At 39.6% G+C, this 14,844-nt stretch overlaps 1 protein-coding gene across 1 annotated transcript in view; it reads right to left on the reverse strand.

The window, feature by feature from the left end:
- Nucleotides 1–4,176: 4,176 nt before the first annotated feature.
- Nucleotides 4,177–14,844, reverse strand: part of LOC125452267 (24-hydroxycholesterol 7-alpha-hydroxylase) — a 36,724-nt gene continuing 26,056 nt past the window's right edge. The window contains exons 8-12 of the mRNA XM_059645703.1: nucleotides 11,520–11,653; nucleotides 10,552–10,647; nucleotides 9,139–9,227; nucleotides 5,149–5,236; nucleotides 4,177–4,341 (exon numbers count right to left, since the gene is read on the reverse strand). Of these exons, the coding sequence (XP_059501686.1) occupies nucleotides 4,273–4,341; nucleotides 5,149–5,236; nucleotides 9,139–9,227; nucleotides 10,552–10,647; nucleotides 11,520–11,653 (476 nt within the window). The 3' untranslated portion in view covers nucleotides 4,177–4,272. The remainder of the gene's footprint in view (nucleotides 4,342–5,148; nucleotides 5,237–9,138; nucleotides 9,228–10,551; nucleotides 10,648–11,519; nucleotides 11,654–14,844) is intronic.

A 14,844-nucleotide genomic window follows, 5' to 3' on the forward strand; every position in this document is an offset into this window, starting at 1 on the left:
CAGAGCAACGTGCCGCATTTACTGAGGTACTGTTCAGACGTACAACTTAACGTCATGTGGGCGTTGCTAACTGTGGGTCAGCTTTTGTTGCTCCTCCTTCAGTCATTTGTTTTACTGAGCCGCCTTTTTTGACCCTCTGCAGCCCCTCTTGGGTGGGTTAGAGACACCCCCTGGGTTGTTGGGAAGGGGGAATTCTAGGATTTTGATCCTGTGGCAGTGAAGGAATGGTAATTATAGTTCCAACTTGGGATGGTGTACAGATTAGCAGGGAACGTGCATGGTTGGTATTTCTGTGTCTACTGTTTGCTTGTCGTTCTAGGTGGTAAAAGTTGTGGGTTTGAAGGAGAAAGTAATATTGGCATCATTGACAATGGAGAGTGAATGTTTAATTTGGTGGTCAGTGACCAGAATGGTGTCGAGCTTTTAGTGTTGATGGAGTCAAGCCAGCCAGAAATTCTAAACTGCTTTCGTAGCCATAGTATCTATACGGCTCGTCCAGTTCAATTTCTGATCAATATTGACCCCCCCCCACAACTCGCCTCATGTTTATAGTAATGTCAATGTTTTGCAGAGATGTGATGCTATGGAATGCCAGGGGTAAGTGATTCTTTCACCTGACAGAAAAGTGACAAAAAGTTACACTACTGTTCTAAAGTGGAGTTCCAGTTTAGTAGTTCAGACCAATTCTCTATCATATCCAAGTTTTACAGTCTTTTCCCTCTGGGCTTTTGAGCTTGACCAGCGCTGGCGATGTGTGTAGCACAATACTACCAGCTACGCATCACAAGGTTAAATTATATCAAGGCCCTGTTGCAAATGGGGGATGCATTGCTTCAGTATGAGGAGTCATGAATAGCACTGAACAGTGTGAGTATGAGCCAACACAACTTACGACCTCATCATGAAGGTCATTGATGAAGGAGTGGGGGATGATTGGGCCTAGGACACCAGCCTGAGAACCAAAGGCTCTTGTGCAGTGGTAGGGTCCCTTTCTCAGCATCAGGAGGCCCATCTGCTCCACATATATGTATTAACGTCTCTAAACAAGGTGATTAGAAAGTATGCAGAGGAACTTGTGCAGTAATGTCTTGAGACTTATGATTAACCTCCGGTAGATAGGTTTTTCCAATTTCTATTAAACAGTTTTAGCAGGGCTGCTTGTTGCCACACTCAGTCAGATGATGCCTTGAATGTCTTTCGCTTTCACCTTCCCTCAGTTCATATTTGGACCATGACTGTCATGAAGTAAGGTGCTTAGAAGTCTTGGCTGAACTGAAACAACTTCAGGGAATAGGTAATTGCTTTGCAAGTGCTGCTTGACAGCTTTGTTGAGGAGACCATTCATCACCTTGCTAATGATCATGAGTAGTCTGATAGGGCTGTAATTGACCGTGTTGGATTTATTTTGCATTTTTGGACAGCCATGATGTGGAGGTGCTGGTGTTGGATTGGGGTGGACAAAATCAGAAGTAGTCCAACCAGTCTATTTGAAATTTGAAGCTTTTGAAGCCATCAGAGGAGTAGCACTCCAAAAGCTTCTGATTTCAAATAGACTGGTTGAACTATAATCTGGTGTCTTCTGACTGTTTGGATAGGACAAATGTTGGCAATTTTTCATGTTGTTTGGATGGACAGCCATATAGTAGTTGTACAGAATTCTTCATGTTAATACTGCCTGTACCTTCAGCCATTTCTGTGCTGGGTAACAATATTTTTCAGTCCACGAGGCCACATGGAGAGATGCAAGAAAAACACTCAATGTAGCTCTAGCATTTTGAGTCTTCAGTTGTAATTATTTAAATTTTTTTGGGAAAAGGACAACATGGTGTTTGACAGTAAAAGGTAAACATTTTAAATGGATTTAATGACCAATTAGATGAGAAAAATCAAACCAAATTAATGCCAGAGAGAGAAAAAGGGATAAAATGTGCACAGTGACACTCAGTACCTTTCTAAAAGGCAGCAGTGAATAGGAAAAGGTCATTAAATTGCATTTGGAGACAAGAGAGAAAAGGTTATATTTGTTTACTATCTGGAAGCCATGTGACGATGACAACAAATACCCAAACGAAACTTTTGTAAGTAGACCTTCTGTTGCTTGTTTTTTTGAGACACCTTACCATTCCTGAATCCTGCAGGATAAATAACAATCCTGATCAGATTACTTCCAGCTGTATATTTGCACAAACTCTCGAACTCCCGTGAAAGTCCTTAAGGCAATCTTTCTTGGTCCTTGAAATTTCCCTGTCGACCTCGGCTTAAGGGTAAGGCATCTCAAAAGACTTAAAAGAACAGGTGAAGCTCGCTGTTTCACTCTCCTACATAGTAGCAACAACAGGTGGTGTTCACCAGTAACAGGATGCTGATGTCAACCATGTTCTGCCTATTTTGTACATGAATTTCAGTATTGATGTGATGCCAGGTATGTGGGCCATAAATTCCTAAAACTGAGATTTGTATGAAGCAAAAACATCCCTTTACCTGTTCGTAAAAAGTAAGGAACTGATCTTACCTAACAAGGATGTGCTTACAAAATTCACAACACATTGTCCAACATTAGACATGATTCTGCAATTGGACAACAGTTACTGGATAATCCTGTGTCTGCAAAGAATTATGCTGACAACCAAGTTAAGATTGTCAGTGGGCTCACACTATGGTGCACTTGTGTCTACTGGAAGCTAGATTTGTTAATATCCAGACCCTGTTCTTTGCAGACAAAACATGGAGATGCAATGTGTCTGTTTCAACTAACAAAATATGTAACAGTTGTTTGCTGGTTCATTGATCAGGCCATAGCCCTGAGAAATCAAAGCTAACTTGCCTGGTTTAAAGTTGAAACAAAGTCTCATTGTTAACCATCAATCAGCATCGATGGTGCATTCTCCATAGCAGTGCTTCCACTTGAGTCCATTTGCTGACCAATCAGCACTCCTCTTTCATGCAGTAAAAGTGTTGGTTTTCCTCTTGGTATACTTACAAATTGTCCTGGTGAGTGCAAAACAGAGAGTTTGGACAAAATGTGTTTTTGTATAGCAATATTCAAGTTCCGTAACGTAGGTCACGTGGGATTCAGGGTGATCTTGCCAATTAGATACATAATTGGCTTAATGGCAGGAAACAGAGTAATGGTGGAGGGTTGCTTTTTGGATTGCAGGCCTGTGACCAACAGAGTCGCACAGGGATCAATTCTCCATCCATCTCTGTCCCTTATATAAATGGTTTGGATGAGACTAAAGAAGGCATAGTTAGTAAGTTTGCTGATGACATTGGTGGCATAGTAGACAGTGAAGAAGGTTTTCTAAGATTATTAAGGGATCTTGGTCAAATTGGTCAATGTGCTGAAAAATAGAGTTTGCTCTGGCTAAGTGTGAGGTATTGCATTTAGGTACAACAAACAAAGGAGGGCTTATACAATTAATGATAGGGACTTGGGTAGTGTTGTAGAATAGAGGGACCTAGGGGTACATATACATGATTCCTTGAAGTTTGCATCACATATAGACAGGGTGGTTAAAAAGGCATTTGGCATGCCTTCATTGGTCAGTGTATATAGGAGTTGGGAAGTCATGTTCAGCTTGTACAGGACACTGGTGAAGCCTTTTCTGGAATACTGTGTCCAGTTCTGGCCACCCAGTTATAGGAAGAATATTTTCAAGCTGGAGAGAGTTCAGAAGAGATTTACCAGGATGCTGCCAGGCATGGAATGTTTGAATTATAAAGAAAGGCTGGATAGGTTTCAGAGGTGACCTGATGGAAATTTATAAAATAACAGGAGGTATAGATAGTGTTAATGGTAGTTGTCTCTTCCCTAGGATGGGGCATTTCAAGACTAGGGGACACATTCTTAAGGTGAGAGGAAAGAGATTTAAAACAGACATTAGAAGCAATTTTTTTTAAAACACAATGAATCTCCTGAGGAAGTGGTAGTTGTGGTACAATTACAACTTTTAAGGGACACTTGGATAATTACATGAATTGGAAATGTTTGGAAGGATATGAACCAGGAGCAGGCAGGTGGGGCTAGTTGAGTTTGGGATTATGTTCACCATGGACTGACTGGACTGAAGGGTCTATTTCCATGCTATATGCCTTTTTGAGTCTGTGACCATATGATTATTAATAAATATTTATGTTGTCAAACAATTCTACAGAACACAATACAGGTATACATGATTATTTTAAAGAAAAAGTTTATTTTAAAATGTTATTAAAACTACTTTTGAGTACACTGGTCACACAGGGCACAGCTGGGTTTGCAGTAAGTATTGGTCATCTGTATTTATATTCAACTCTGCAAGGAGCTGCTGGCTGTTGGGTTCCTACTAAATGAAGTGGACTCTGAAAAAGAGAGGAAGAAAAATCTGTGCTCACAATTCAATAACAAACTTAACATGCAATAGTTTCTGTGGGTATACTTTTCAAAGCTGTCTCAAAAGCATAACTAATACAAGCCACAATTGATTATAATAAGATTATAAATGCAACATAAACTAGGGTTCCAACTAATGTGTTGGTGTTTCTTTTCCCCTAATGTTTTGTTACCTGATGTTGTACCAGCATTTCCAGAATGGCTGTTCTTAATTTTCAAAATATCAGATAATGCAGAATCAAACTAATTTTGTTAATAACTGAGCAGTCTGGTGGAGTTTTAATTTTACTGGATTAGCATTATGCATTCAGATTTGGTATTTATGGTTAGAAGCAAAGCACAGATTCTTGCATAGGCGACACATCCAGAAGACCATAATTAACCAGACATTTTTTTCCATTTCCCACATCCTTTAGCTTTTCCAGTGAGGAAACCAATCAATCAGTGCTGAACTAGAACAATGACTGCTTTGGTCAGATTTTGAAGATGGTTGTGAATTTTCAAAAATTGAAACCATAATATTTCATGGACCATGCATGTGAAGATGGTCCACATGCAAGAATGGAAAATGTTTCAGATGTTTTGAAATTACCAATTTTTCTTCTACCTCAGTTTCAACTCTCTGAATTGGTCTGCAATTGCCAGCAGTGGAACAGCAAATTTTAAAATGTGACTATCATCAACCCCTCTTCTTTCAAAATCAATCATACCCACTTCTATCAAAAAAGGCGAACACATTCAGTCTCATTTTTGCATGGCATTTATAATGTTTTTACCTCTTTTGGAACAGGATCCAATAAAGTAAACTCATATTTGTGTAGTATAAGAGCAGCAAACATTTGAATTTCTAGCAGTGCAAACCATCTGGGAGGAAACAAAACAGCTGTTTGATGAAGAAACCAGACCCAAAACACCATAATTACTCTAGAAATATCAATTATATATTTGGCCAACAAGGATCACAAAACTGCACCTTTATTTGCATTTCCCATCTTTTCTAAACCGTTTTGAGCTAGTAAACACTGTTTTTATTACTGGAGCTCGTGGTTAGAGAAACTTCATGGACGTCATACAACTCACATCACCTTTGTTATGCCTTTTATAATTCACAAAGTTTCTTCAATCTCGACTGAAGCTTACCTTATTTGTGCAACTCAATGTATAAAGTCTTTAAGGCAAATGCTTCAAATCATTGGAAAAGAACTAAAATCCAAAGGGAAACAGTTATGCCGGACAACAGGAGATCACAGCATCAATTCATTCAACGTTGGTACATAAAATAACAACACTCAGCAAGATATGGCAGCATTTATGGAGAAAAGAAAATAATGTTGAGTTAAATGACTGTTTTTATTCATGTGTGGGATGTGGCGTTGCTGGCTGGCCAGCATTTATTGCCCGTCCCTCGTTGCCCTTGAGAAGGTGATGGTGAGCAGCCTTCTTGAACTGCTGCAGTCCACCTGCAGTGGGTTGACTCACAATGCCCTTAAGGAGGGAATCCCAGGATATTGACCCAGCAACAGTGAAGGAATAGCGATATATTTCCAAGTCAGGATCGTGAGTGACTTGGAGGGTATCTTGCAGTTGGTGATGTTCCCATGCAACTGTTGCTCTTGTCCTTCTAGATGAAAAGTGTTATAGCTTTCGATGGTGCTGTTTAGGATACTTGGTGAATTTCTGCAGTGCAACTTATAGATAGTGCATACTGCTACTACTGAGCATCGGTGACGGAGGGAGTGGATGTAGTGCCTATTACGACGGCTGCTTTGTTCTGGATGTTGTCAAGCTTCTTCAGTGTTGTTGGAGCTCCACCCATCCAGGCAAATGAGGAGCATTTTAATCACACTCCTGACTTGGACAGACTTTGGGGAGTCAGCAGGTAGATACTTACCACAGTATTCCTAGCCTCTGACCTGCTGTTGTGGCCACTGTTTATGTGGTTACTCCAGTTGAGTTTCTGGTCATTGATAACCCCCAGGATGCTGATAGTGGGAGATTCAATGATGTTAACACCACTGAATATCAAGGGGTTATGGTTAGATTGTCTCTTATTGGTAATGGTCATAGCCTGGCGTTTATGTGGCATGACAATTACTTGTCACTTGCCTGGATATTGTCCAGATCTTGTTGCATTTGAACTTCAGTATTTGAGGAGTCGCACGTAATGCTGAACGTTGTACAATTATCTGTCAACGTCCCCACTTCTGACCTTATGATGCAGGGAAGGTCATTGATGAAGCAGCTGAAGAATGTTGGGCTTAGGACATTGATAACTGGGTGTGGTAGGACTGCAGAGCTTAGATTTGATTTGTTGGTTGTGGATCACTTAGCTTTGTCTATCAGTTGCTGCTTGTGCTGTTTGGTGTGCAAGTAGTCCTGTTTGGTAGCTTCACCAGGTTGACGTCTCATTTTCAGGTGTGCCTGGTGCTGCTCCTCCCATGTTCTCTTGCACTCTCCATTGAATACTTCAGAACATCAATACATGTGAGTCAGCGGTGATGGGTTGAGGGACGAAATCCATATGTCAAGGGTGCAGCATAGCTTGTGTTCATACAAATCCACCCAAGTCCCAAATGCCTGTCAAACCCTTATTTCATGCTACACCACAGTGTGGAGCTGGAGGAACACAGCTGACCAGGCAGCATCAGAGGAGCAGGAAAGTTGACATTTCTGATCGGGACCCTTCTTCAGAAATGGGGGTTGTTGGTCATGTTAGTTGGATTCAGAAAAAAAACCAAGATGGAGGCTCAAACTGAATTTACAAAACCATAACTTTTTTTTGAAACAGCTTTTCCTTTGGGATATTCTTCTGGCATCTTATGTTTGATTTAATTGATTTCACGTGTCCTAAAGATTTGCTAGCCTGGTTGTTTCGTTTTGAGGGCTCTTATGGCAAAGTGATAATGTCCCTACCCCTAAGCCAGGACATCAGGGATCAAATCCTACCCGCTCTAACAGTGTGTAATTACATCTCTGAACGGACTGATTAGAAAATATCTTGTTTTAGTTTGATTCTTATGTTCCCTAGCTACTGAGTTCAGATTTGTTGGTGTTTCATGATGTAAATCAGAACCACAATTATGTTGCCTTCAGTTTCCAACCTGATATAAGAGACAGTGAAACACAATGGAACACAAATAAATGCCAGGGGCTGAATGCTGCCTCAAGTTTGATGGTAAGAAATGTGTACTGTTCAAGTAAGTTAACATTCTCGAATATTCCAGTGTGAGGCTATTCTGAATATCTAATTTATAATTCATATGTGTTAGATTATATTAGTTCCAGGAATTAAAGTTTAACTGTCGATAACTGGGGCATCTGTTTGATAAATTGATAAGTAATCTTGATGTAAATAGATTTCAAACAAGGTTGAAATTAATTACAATTAAAAGCTAGCCTACATTTATCTTTTGATGTCAGAATAAGAAATGTAAATACTGAAGAATGGATGTCCTATTTCTGGACTTTCAGTTGAGCCAGGCTCTAAACTGTTACTTCCATAGAAGAAGCTTAAAGATAGAAATTCCAAGAAGTGTTGAAAAAAACCTATTAGAATTATTACCAGCTACAGAATCAAGCATTGTATTTAAAAGGTAAAATAATTAGTTTACATATCTGAGGATATCCCAAACGTGCATTTTCAGAAAGTCTGGCTGTGGGGTTTAGATAAATTTTAAAAATGAAATTATCTAGGTGTTTCTCACAAAAGTTTTGATTCTGCAGCTCACTGGGTAGAGAGAGCCAACGGAAATCATGAGAGTCAAACCTGCTTCTTAAGCAGAGAAAATATGAATATTACCATTCACTGTGCATATGTGGGTGAGGCTCAAATTCAGATTGTAATTCATGTGGGAAGAGGAACAACTGAAAATATTTACAGAGCTCAAATTTATAGAAATAAATCTACACTGGTTCTCACAGAATCTTGTGGCAGAGGAAACTTTGTGTTTGGAAAATATGGTCAGCTGGATCAATCACCTTGAACAGGAAGAAATAAAACATCTGCCAGAAACTAAGAATCAGCTGCAGCACCAGCAACTATATAGAAACTGTGGGAGCACAGTGGGCCATTAGGAACCAGGGTTTTCCTGATGTTTCAATGCTTAAGCAAAAATTCTGCAAGTCTGAATTTGACCTGAGAAGTCCATAGTCATAAAATTTTGAGAAGTATTTTTGAGAATAAGTTAGCCAGAATTTAAGGGAAGAATTTCCACACATCAGTGAATAGCTGGAATTCTGACGAAAGATCAAAAAGTTATTCCCAGGAGGCTGTGGGTTGGCTCCAGGAAATATGAATGAACCTTCAAGATTCTCGTAATGTATAAGGGAACCCTTGGGGTGCAACATTTCTGAGGTGCTAAATTAACGTGGACTGTTTAGTGCAGGTCTGGGTGAACACTTTTCTACACAATACAAGGTTATCTTCATATTCAAAACCTGCAGCTATTTATGTTTCAGTATTACTCAAATATTTTCTAAAGTACCTCTAATGGAAGTGTCACTTTGGTGTGACAAAGCAGACATTTACTTGAAGTGCATCGTTCAAAAAAATCTTAAGGTTACTTTCTTCTCGAAACTTAAACTACATATAAATTGATTATATGAAGTAAGTCAGTGACAATTTTTTACCATGACCTAACCAACCATTTTATCCTAATATTCTGCAGAATTAGTGCATCAGTTTCATTTGGAGATGCATTGACTAAAATATCAAATATAAACATAGCAAAATCTGAAAAACAGATGATAATGAGACAGTTCCCTACCTTCCTGGGCACTGATATCTACCTCCTCCAAAAGCCAGGAAACCATCCAAGAAGACATGTTTTTCTATATCTGCCTTCTTCCATCGTTCCTGTAGGAAGACAATATTTTTCTGGAAATAAAATAATGGCACAATGCACAAATATAGTTGAATAGTAAAATAATAAAAGGAGACAAATCTCATTTGAACTTGTTGGAAACTACTCTGGGAGGAGATTACAAAAATTACCAGGACACCGAGAGTACTCATACTGGTAAAACTAAGAGGTTAATGCAGAAGATACAAGGTATGGCAAAGTAATAATCTAACTTTTGACAACAATTCAGAGAGGAGATAATGGAACAGGTAAATACAGAGTGATGAAACCTGGGAATTAAAAAAATGACAGCAAATGCAGTATGTTAATTAGTACAGAGATAGTAGGAACTGCAGATGCTGGAGAATCTGAGATAACAAGGTGTAGAGCTGGATGAACACAGCAGGTCAAGCAGCATCAGAGGAGCAGGAAAGCTGACGTTTCGGGCCGAGACCCTTCAGAAAATCAATTTTCTGAAGGGTCTAGGCCCGAAACGTCAGCTTTCCTGCTCCTCTGATGCTGCTTGGCCTGCTGTGTTCAGCCAGCTCTACACCTTGTTATCGCTACATTAATTAGTACCATGCCTCAACATCTCTGACCCTGCTTTAAACATCACATTTTTCCACGACATACCCAACCAACATTATCTCTCAGTTTAGGAACAATGTGGAGGTTCTGGTGTTGGACTGTGGTGGACAAGGTCAGAAATCACACAACACCAGGTTATAGTCCAACAGGTTTATTTGAAAACACAAGCTTTCAGACCCTCGCTCCTTCTTCAGGTGTTAGGTTTAGGAATAGAGGGAGGTATTGTGGTGCAGTGGTAGCATCTCTGCCAGGACTTGATGGGTGCAATGAAGCCAAACAGTTTGATTAACAATGTACAAATTGCTCCAGTAAACCTCTGTCAGGTGGTTAGAGTGGGAGACATCCTGGTCAGCCATAACAGTGTGATAACGACAAGCCACAACCTCTCCACAACAAAAAACTCCATATGCAGGTTCTTGCTACTCGCCCTGTTGCGAACATCCTCCTCACTTTGACAGACTTTATTGGAAGATGACATAAAACAACTTGTTGAATAACAAAGAAATTTTCATAGACTAACACAGAAATTTCTATTATATTATACCATCACTTCTTATTTCTGTTCATTAATCTTGCATCAGATCACAATTTTTTTTTGTTGCCGTCAAGGAATCTTTCCTGTTTTAGTTACTATCATTTGAAATGATTCAAAATTGTATTTGCTACAAGACATGAGATACTGGGGAGCATTTCTCCTACACATAATCCAAAGATAAACAGTAGTAGAAGCTTTTACTCAAATATACTCACAGGAAGAAACTTCTCAGGATCAGGAAATTTTTTCGGATTCCGGTGTGCCCAGTAAATGGACAACATGAGCATGTCACCCGAAGGAACAATGTAATTCTAGAGTAAGAAAATATCACTATTAAATAATTCCTGTATTGTTTACAGATATGTTTTTTTAAAAGACTGTGTAGTTTTGATTTCTTTTCCTTTCCTCTCCTTAAGGTATTTAACCAGGTTCCAAAGAAGAACATAGTGCTGGATAATAATTCATTGGTGCTAGCCATCATTCAGTATCTTGTCAAACTGCACATTATGTAATGTGAGGATTCTTATTCAGATGTTAAATTTCTATGGCTAAGCCGGATATATTTCCTCATCAAATTCTTCTTAACTGGCTTAGTTCCACAAGGATTCATTAGGTGGTCATTGAGAGCAGGATTTCTGACCACTGTCCCATTACTAACTCAAGGATAGTAAGACCAACATATCCTCAGGAGTTCAAATCACTGTTTAAACAAAAATGGGAAAACACATTGAGATTTCCTTAGTCTTTGCTAAGCAGCTTCTCACTGTATGAGTTCACTGAATCATTAGGGTAAATCCTGCACAATTTAGTTTTAGGACAGTCAACATATGTAATTTACATTTGATTCCACTGCATGGTTACATCACAGATGATTTCAGCAGTATTTCTTTTGAATTGCTGATGGATTTTCTCACCTATAATGGAATAAACTACATCTCATTAAAACAAGAGCCTTTTCTCACTCAAGGTTCACTAGTGGTTCATCCTCTATCCCTGTTAATCAAACAGGTCCTTAACCTATGTACAGTATGACTGATGACTGCACTGTACCCCAACCATTACCGAGTAGTGTTTGATCTTGTAACACCCACAAAACTTTCCATGCTTGTTCCCGGTATAGCCCACGATTTGTATCTCCCTTTGCATTCCCTAGATGAAAGCACCATTAACATAGGTAACTTACTTTAATTTTTAAAGGTTGCATCACTTTTCTAGATATAACCCCTGGAGCTCGCAAACGAATTGCCTCTAAAATGCAACATTTTAAGTATGGAAGCTTCTGTAGATCACTTTCCTCCAGTCTGATCTTTTTATCACCTAGGGAAATTATAAAAAGACATGGGGAGAATGAATGCAGCAACTAGGCTTTTTTTAAAATTACCTAGTCTTCTGAATATTGCAAATATTTTCACTGGAACTTAAAGTCATCCAAGTGCATATTGATGGAAGTGCCTGTCACATTATTGGGATGGGAGGGGAGGCAGGGGTTCAAAACAGTCACTAGTTTGTAAAATCTATCCAATTGAACAGCGCAAATTAATGTGATAATCGATGGAAAGTATATGAATCATGTTACTCTTATGCTGCTAAATGTTTTGAACACTTGAACTTCTGTATAGATATAAATGTCTAATTTCATAATACAAATTAATTGTGCAATGCTGCAGCCTCAATTATTGTATCATATTTGAAACAAGCAACAATTTACATAATCAGGATGAGCAGGGTCGTATCCTCCTAGTAACCATACAGCCTTACTTTTTACACCAGGTAATGTTAAAGTGTAATCATAGAATGCCTGCAGTGCAGAAAGAGGCCATTCAGCCTATTGAGTCTGCTCCAACCCTCTGAACAGCATTTGACCCAGACCTACCCTATCCCCATTACTTCACATTTGACAGGGCTAATACACCTAACTTGCACATCTTTTGACAGCGAGACGAAACCAGAGTACCTGGAGAAAACCCACACAAGACGGGGAGAATGTGCAAACTCGACACAAACAGTCGTCTGAAAATGGAATTAAATCTTGGTCCTGGCACTGCGAGGCAGCTTTTTTGTACTGAATCAAAATATTTATTACATTTGAGACTTGTGTTACACATCTGTTACAATTAAAGCTGTCAAGCAATTAAAAATGATTCCTGATTAATCATTTTATGAAATATTTATATCTTTCAATCTTGGTTTCAATTGTGTATTTAATTCATTTACTGTCGTCCTTCAAGGCAAAGATGGCCATGTTCATCATCTGGAGTGTTTGGTAGGATTCTGATACATTGTGGTGACTATTATGGTTAATCTTCACTTGGAAGTTTATAAATAATACAGGATACCACTTACAACTGACTTTTAGACAGGTTACTGGCTTGAGAATTCCTCTGTTTGCATTTTGTCTCAGCATCTGCTACCTTTCTGCTTGCAAAGGAAGTCACACCTTTATTTTTGTCTGGATTCACCAGATCTGTGATCTCGGCGAGTTTCTTCTAGGTCTCAAAGTTGATCCCGAACTCCCAAATGAAACCTTGAGTGAAAAATGAAAATTGTCTCCTCATCAATATGGGAAGCTCTAGAGAGTGTACTGCCAAGATGTGTGAACACATCCCACTGCTGAAAAGCTCTGGCTGTGGACTGAAATTTTGGAGTTTAGTTAGTGTTTTCTTATGAATGTACAAATGAAGAGCAGGAGTAGGCCATTCAGCCCCTTGAGCTTGTTCCATCTTTCAGTAAGATCTTGACTAATCTGTTTGTACCTCAAATTCACATTCCTGTCTACGCCTTGATAACCTTTCATTTCTTTTTATAATAACAATCTGTATACCTCTGCCTAAAAAATATTCAAGCGCTCTGCTTCCACCATATATTCAACAATAGGTTATATAAAGCTGTTGCATGACTAGTCTGTGAGACAGTGCCCCTAATTTCAGCACTGACACTCAGATATTAGCAAGGAGAACTTTGCAGGGTTGACAGGGTTGTTTCTGCTCGGTCTTTTCTGGTTTCTAAGTTGATACTGAGGGGTCCATCTGGTTTCATTCCTTTCTTGAGATTAGATTGATGCAACTGAGTGACCTGCTAGGCTATTTCAGAAGTCAGTTGAAAGTCAAGCTCATTGCTGTGGATCTGGAGTCACACATAGGCCAGGCCTAGTGAGGATGGCAATTTCCTTCCATAAAGTGCATTAGTGAATGGATTTCTCTGGGAATCAACAATGGTTTCATGGTCATCGGGAGATTATTAAAACTGGATATTTTTTAATCAAATTCAAATTTCCCTATTTGCCATGGCGGGATTTGAATCCAGGTCCCCAGAACATTAGATGAGTTTCTGGATTAATGGTCTAGTGATTATACCACTAGACCATTGCTGCCCAACCCCCGCCCGCCAACCTGGTTGTGAAGCTTAATTGGATTTCTCTTTCAATGAATTCGAGCTGGCAGAAAGGACTGCACATGTTCCGCTTATAAGATTCAAAACCACCAAGGAATTCCCTCCTTTCCTAAACATTTTTATTTAGCTTAAGGCTGTGTGCATGTGTTCTTCACAATAACTTGCACCAATGCCACTGACATTGACATAGGCACCAGAATGATAATGGCAAAAACAGCCCTGTTGACGCTGCAACGGCCTCCTTACCAGCATCTGGGGGCTAGTGCCAAAATTTGAAGACCTGTCTCACAGACCCATCAAGCAACAGTCATACTCACAGAATCATACCTTACAGGCAATGTCCCAGACATCACCATTACCATCCCATCAGGACAGACCCAGCAGAGGGGGGCAGCACAGTTGTATACCATCTGCAGTTACCTTCAATTGACATATTTCCCCCCACACAGAAGTAAAGGCAGTGCATTGAGTACAGGAGTTGCGATGTCAGTGATGCAGCTGCACAGGACATTGTTACGGCACTTTTGCAACACTGTAATCAATTTTCGTCTCCCTGCTATAGGAAAGATGTTGTGAAACTCGAAAGGATGCAGAAAAGATTAACAAGGATGTTGCTGGGGTCAGAGGTGAGCTACAGGGATGGGCTGAATAGGCTGAAGCTATTTTCCCTGGAGCATTGGAGGCTCAGGGATGATCTTATAAGTTTATAAAATTGTGTGGGTCATCGATAGGGTGAATAGCCAAAGACTTTTTCCCATGGTAGGGAAGTCTAAAACTAGATGGCATAGGTTTAAAGTGAGAGGGAGAAGATTTAAAAGGGACCTAAGGGGCAAATTTTCACACAGATGGTGGTGTGTACAGGGAATGAGCTGCCAGGGAAAGTGCTGCAGGCTGGTACAATTACGAGGCATTTGGATGGGTCCATGAAAAGGAAAGGTTCAGAAGGATATGGGCCAAATGCTGGCAAATGGGACTAGATTAATTTAGGATATCTGGTAGGTATGGACAAATTGGGCCAAAGCATCTGATCCTGTGCGTTGCAGCTCCATGACTCGAAATCAGTGTAAGTGAAGGCACTTGATAAGGTGTCACATCAAAGGTCAAAATCAAAGCTCATG

Source organism: Stegostoma tigrinum, chromosome 4, assembly GCF_030684315.1.
Source record: "Stegostoma tigrinum isolate sSteTig4 chromosome 4, sSteTig4.hap1, whole genome shotgun sequence".
Taxonomy (NCBI): domain Eukaryota; kingdom Metazoa; phylum Chordata; class Chondrichthyes; order Orectolobiformes; family Stegostomatidae; genus Stegostoma; species Stegostoma tigrinum.